General features: G+C 41.5%; 1 protein-coding gene across 1 annotated transcript; it reads left to right on the top strand.

Annotated features, from left to right (window-relative positions):
• Positions 1–3,474: 3,474 nt before the first annotated feature.
• LOC144255477 (olfactory receptor 14C36-like) lies at positions 3,475–4,407 on the top strand. Its single transcript, XM_077800244.1, has one exon. The coding sequence runs from the start codon at positions 3,475–3,477 to the stop codon at positions 4,405–4,407; it is 933 nt and encodes a 310-aa protein (XP_077656370.1).
• Positions 4,408–5,229: the final 822 nt, after the last annotated feature.

Below are 5,229 nucleotides of genomic sequence, written 5' to 3'. Positions count from 1 at the left end.
ACTTACAGGTGGGTGAGTGAGAGAGAGTTGTCCACCACCCTTATTGTTAACTGATCCCTTGTAAACACCCCACACTCACACTGAGGTAAAGGAGGGCAGAGACTAAAACACACAGTGAGCACCATCAGTCTCTCCTCAGTGTTACTTGATTTCCAAAAATGACTTAGGGCTATGCTCAGCAGAGGAGTTCCACTGTGATATCCAATGCCCACCCTGGCACATGGCCAGGTCCTCTCTCTTGGGTTCTGGAGGTGCTGCTGCCTGTTAATGTGCTCAGGCCTCCTGCTGTCTCAGCAGGCTGAGCTCTGGGCTCCAAGGGGCCCTGCTCCCACTAGCCAGGCTCCAGGTATACATAAAGCAGAGATGACTGAGCTCCCCAAATCCCACATGGTACAGAGCTAGCTGAACTGACCCACCTGGCTGCAGACACAGTGGATGGGAGATGCCAAGGAGAGACAGAGTTCTGCTCCCAGGCTGAAAATGGGTGAAACTCAGGAGTGAGTACTTGGCAATTAGAGTTCAAACTCATCTGAGCCTCATTTTGATGCTGCTCACCAAATTTCCATCTCATTCATATTTCTCCCAGGAAATGCTTGGTCAATTTTGCAAGAATAACAGGCAAGAGAAGTCTCATAAACAGTGTAGTATTTGCTGTATTTTCTACTGATATATCTATAGAATATAGAATATAAATTGTCCCCACTTACAGAGGGAAGCACTTGGAGCAGTCTCTCTACATTCTTCTGGCATTAAACATTTGCTAACATTTCTTTGTACTTATTTTTCGAAGCCTCAAAATATCTGATCTTGTTTTTTTTCTTTTTTTTATGACCCCAACTTTTGTGTTTTCCAAGGGAATTTTAATAAGAATTTTTCACCCATTAAAAGAGAATGTAGTTCTGAACACTCTAAAAATATGGAGGTCAAACTACAAAAATTAAAGCCTATTTCTTATTTCTCAAAATCTAGGTTCATAAAGTAATATTATTTTAGAGATCTTCAGAATACTCTGAGTACCTATGAAAGTTAGGTGGTGATTCATATATTTACTCTATCACATCCATAGTCTGAAGTTTTCTAGGAGACTGACCCATGAGAAAATTAAGTTAAATTTAGAGAAGTTTTCAAGTTGTAGTTAAACCACATAAGCAAAGAAGGACATCAAATAAGTTGATATAATGCAAAATATTTACTAGAGAAATTACTAAATTCTGTTGCAAAAACAAAAACAGTAAATGGTTTAGTATAAAAAAAGTGAAAAAAAAAGTCACAAGTGGTTCTATGTCAGCTTCCAAATCCTAACAGATAGTTGATTTTCCAACTAATATTTGTCATAAATGCCTGGGGTTGGTCAGCAATCATCCATGAAGTGCCCAGAAGTCAGTATAGAAGTGGGAGAAGCTGCTAGGTTTTTAACATGGAATTATCTCATCACCCATCACATTCTCAATTTGTCATATATATATTTACACATTAGATATTGTGTTATTATATTTGTCCTCTAATGGTAATCAATTTATTTTAAAATACCAATATTTTTTTCTTTTCAAATCCTCAAGGTCTGAAATACCTGTCACCATATTTTTTTCCTTAGTAATATTTGTTGGGCGAGTACTGCTTTAAAGACATCTCGATTTGCAAGTGCACTTGACCTCACACCACCCTGCACTGTGCGTGCTACAGCAGTGTAGAAGGGGCAGAGCCTGAGCCTGCTTCGGAGCTCTTCACCTATAAATCAGGGGCATAAAGAAAGCCAGTCTAAGTGAGTGGTCTGAACAATGCCACCAGGTGCTAGGTTATTAACCATTGCACAGGAAGTCATGCACTGCTACTGAAAGGTAAAATGATGGATAATACAAGATCCCAAATCAAGGAATTTGCACCAGTGACTTGGAGTGATGAATATATATTGATGGGCTGAAAGGTTGTTTATCATGGTGATTCCTAACACTCAACAAAATTGGAAAAAAAAAATTAGAGATTATGAAGCTTTCCGAGGAAAGATTCCAGTGGAGTCTCCTTTAAAGCCCAATATTGACTAAAGGGAAAAGGAAATTAATACATCACAGTAAAAAAGTCAGCAGTGAACAAGAGGGTCCTTCAGGCTGAATGTCATGTGTGTGTCAGGAGGAACAGATTGCAGGTAGACTGACCCCTTGAACTTCACACTCACCACCAAATTAACAGCAACCTAGCTGAGTCTGGCCACCCACCTATTGCTCTGGGAGACACACAGACTTCCAGAGGAGCTCATGCAGGATGAGAAGGAAGGTCTTTTTTCTAAGAGTGTGTGTGGTTAACCTGACAACGTGCTGAGGAGGACCCCAGTTTGCAGAGGGCTGAGGAGATGAAGATGCTGGTGACTCAGGAGTGAACTGGTTGAGCTGCTGCAAAAGTGTTGAAACTATGAGTCAAACCTTTCTTTTAGGGTTTACAGCCAGTTTCAGTTTGTGGGATTGTGATGTGGATAAGAAATCAATATAATAGAAGGTGTCACCAAGACTAAGGTAAATTATGTGTTGGACAAAAGAAGCTTCAACTTCATGGTGCTGAACATGAAATAAGAATAGAATAAGGTAAAAGTAGAAGTTTAAATCAATGCCAGCTGGGCTGGAGCCTAGAAGTTGAAAAGTCCTTATGCTGCTCAGTTGGAGAGGAAAGAGCCTCAGTGGGGGCTGGGACTGGTCTGGCTGAGGTCCTGTGGCCATAAGAGAGCACGCATGCATGTCCTGAGGAGCATCAGTGAGAGTGGGAGACTGCAGGGAAGTCCAAGTGCAGTCAGGTCACCTCAGTTTTCACAACACTGGACCTGTGAGCCTGGGTGGGAAAGTGAATTCTTGAGACGCTTTCCAAATGAGCCCAATTTTTTCGTGTTCATGAAGATATATTCTCCACCATTATGAATAGTTTACTATATATTAAAAAAAGTAGAAAGTAATTATTATTTGCATTATTAAGTGTGAATACAATGGCACAATAATATGGAATAAATTAAAGGTAAATAAATCTGAGAATATTAAAGAATGCACTGTCAGACAGGTGGCCATGCAGGAGAAGAGGGGAAAACCCCTGGAAATGCTCCACATGGGTGTCTCATTAGGTCAGGGAGGTCTGATGGGGAGCTGAGGGCAAGCCTTGCAGGTCACACCCAGACCCCACACCTGCCCTAGGAGGTGTACTCTGCTCAGAAATGAGTAAACATATCAAAAAACCAAGAGTGACCTTCCTCTCCAGGGAAAGCAATTGCCAAATACAAAAAAAAAAAAAATACTTTGAACAAGAATATGTAAAGTAATTTCATTTTTTTCAAATAATTGTTATTGTCAATGGATGTTTTTTAACACATGCTTGAAAAGTGCTCTATGACTGAGCAACAACCCCAGCCCCCAGCAATTGTATTCATCATGTTCTTTTTTTTTTTTCCTTCCTCTCTCTTCTCTCTTTATCTTCCCAGACAACCAGAATTTCCAGCAAATGGCCAATGCCACCATGGTAACTGAATTTCTCCTCCTGAGCTCTCCTGAGGGCTGGGATCTGAGTTTCCTCTATTTCACAGTATTCCCAATGACCTACCTGGGCACCTTGTTAGGAAACCTTCTCATTGTCATTGTCACCACTGCTGACAAGCACTTGCACACACCCATGTACTTCTTCCTCAGGAACCTGTCCATCTTGGACATTTGCTTCATTTCCATCACTGTCCCCAATGCCTGTGTCAACTCTCTCACTGGCAACAGGGCCATTTCAGTGCCTGGCTGTGCAACACAGATATTCTTGGTCATTTTCTGTGCATCTGTTGAATATCTGTTTCTCACCATCATGGCCTGGGACCGCTATGTGGCCATCTGCCAGCCCCTCCAGTACCCCCTCATCATGAACCCTCAGATTTGTGTCCGCATGACCCTGGCTTCCCTTCTCAGTGGTCTGTTGTATGCAGGTGTGCACACTGGGAACACATTCCGTCTGTCCTTCTGCCAGTCAAACTTGGTCCATCAGTTCTTCTGTGACGTCCCCTCTCTGCTGAGGCTCTCCTGCTCTGACACCACCAGCAACATGGTCCTCCTTCTTGTCTCTGCTGTGGCAGTTGGTGGGGGATCCTTTGGTATAATAATCATGTCATATTTTCGAATATTTTCTGCTGTGCTGAAATTTCCCACCAGAGCCCCAGGAAAGGCCTTCTCCACCTGCACCCCTCACATCCTCGTGTTTTCCCTATTCCTCAGTTCTGGCACAGGTGTGTACCTGAGGTCCTCAGCAACCTCTGACACACTCCAGGACATGGTTCTCTCTGCCTTCTATACAATGGTTCCTCCCTTCCTGAATCCTCTCATCTACAGTCTCAGGAACAAACAGGTAAAGGAAGCTGTGGGGAGAGTAATGGGAACACAGTTGTTCTCAGGGAAATGATAAAGATGTGTTATCATAATATCACTGAGTGGAGTTCAATGAGATTAAGGGATCTTCCTAGGTGGGCTTTACAGGTTACACTGCCTACCCTAAAGCCACCTTATTGTAAGCTAGGTTATTTCATAAATTCATTTTTTATGATTTAACATATCATTTCCATGGATCCCTCATGAAATGTGTAATTTTATTAATGCATTTAAAATATAAATATAATTCACTGTGTTTTCTGAAATCATTTTTAAATATATACATTAAAGTTTCATTATATATAAACAGTACCTGTTTCAGTTGCTGTCACAGAGGAAAGCTTTACAAATAAAACATGGAGGTAACACATAGTCGAATAGTCTGCTCTTGCAGAGAGAAATGGAAAGCATATTTTAAGCACTGTGATACATAATTGTGTCAGTTTCATATGAAAATATATGAAAGTCAAATCCTAAAGAACATTTCACCAAATACTTAGAGATAATAACAATAATATTTCTATCCATCTGGAATATGAAAAAGGAAGACACTCTTTGTCCATGAAGTAAACAGAGAGTGCTGGTTACCACCCCCTTTGTCCCACAGTCAAATATGTCCTCTGGGGAAGAGCACCTGCCTTCCTCAGGCACGTTGGCTGCCAGGATTTTAGTATGTCCTCGAGTGACCCAGTGTCAGGGAGCTAATTTGGGGGTTGAGTTGAGGTCAGCCTTCTGATCATTCCTCCCCCAATGTTTACTTCTGTAATGTCTATGGGGATGTGTCCTGCCTGAAATGATGAAAGATGGAATGTAAGTGTCTGACCAAAGAGTGTGTCTTCAGTCAACTCCAAAATTC

Source organism: Urocitellus parryii, chromosome 1 (assembly GCF_045843805.1).
Source record: "Urocitellus parryii isolate mUroPar1 chromosome 1, mUroPar1.hap1, whole genome shotgun sequence".
Classification (NCBI taxonomy): domain Eukaryota; kingdom Metazoa; phylum Chordata; class Mammalia; order Rodentia; family Sciuridae; genus Urocitellus; species Urocitellus parryii.
This window is presented reverse-complemented; position numbering and strand designations above follow the sequence as displayed.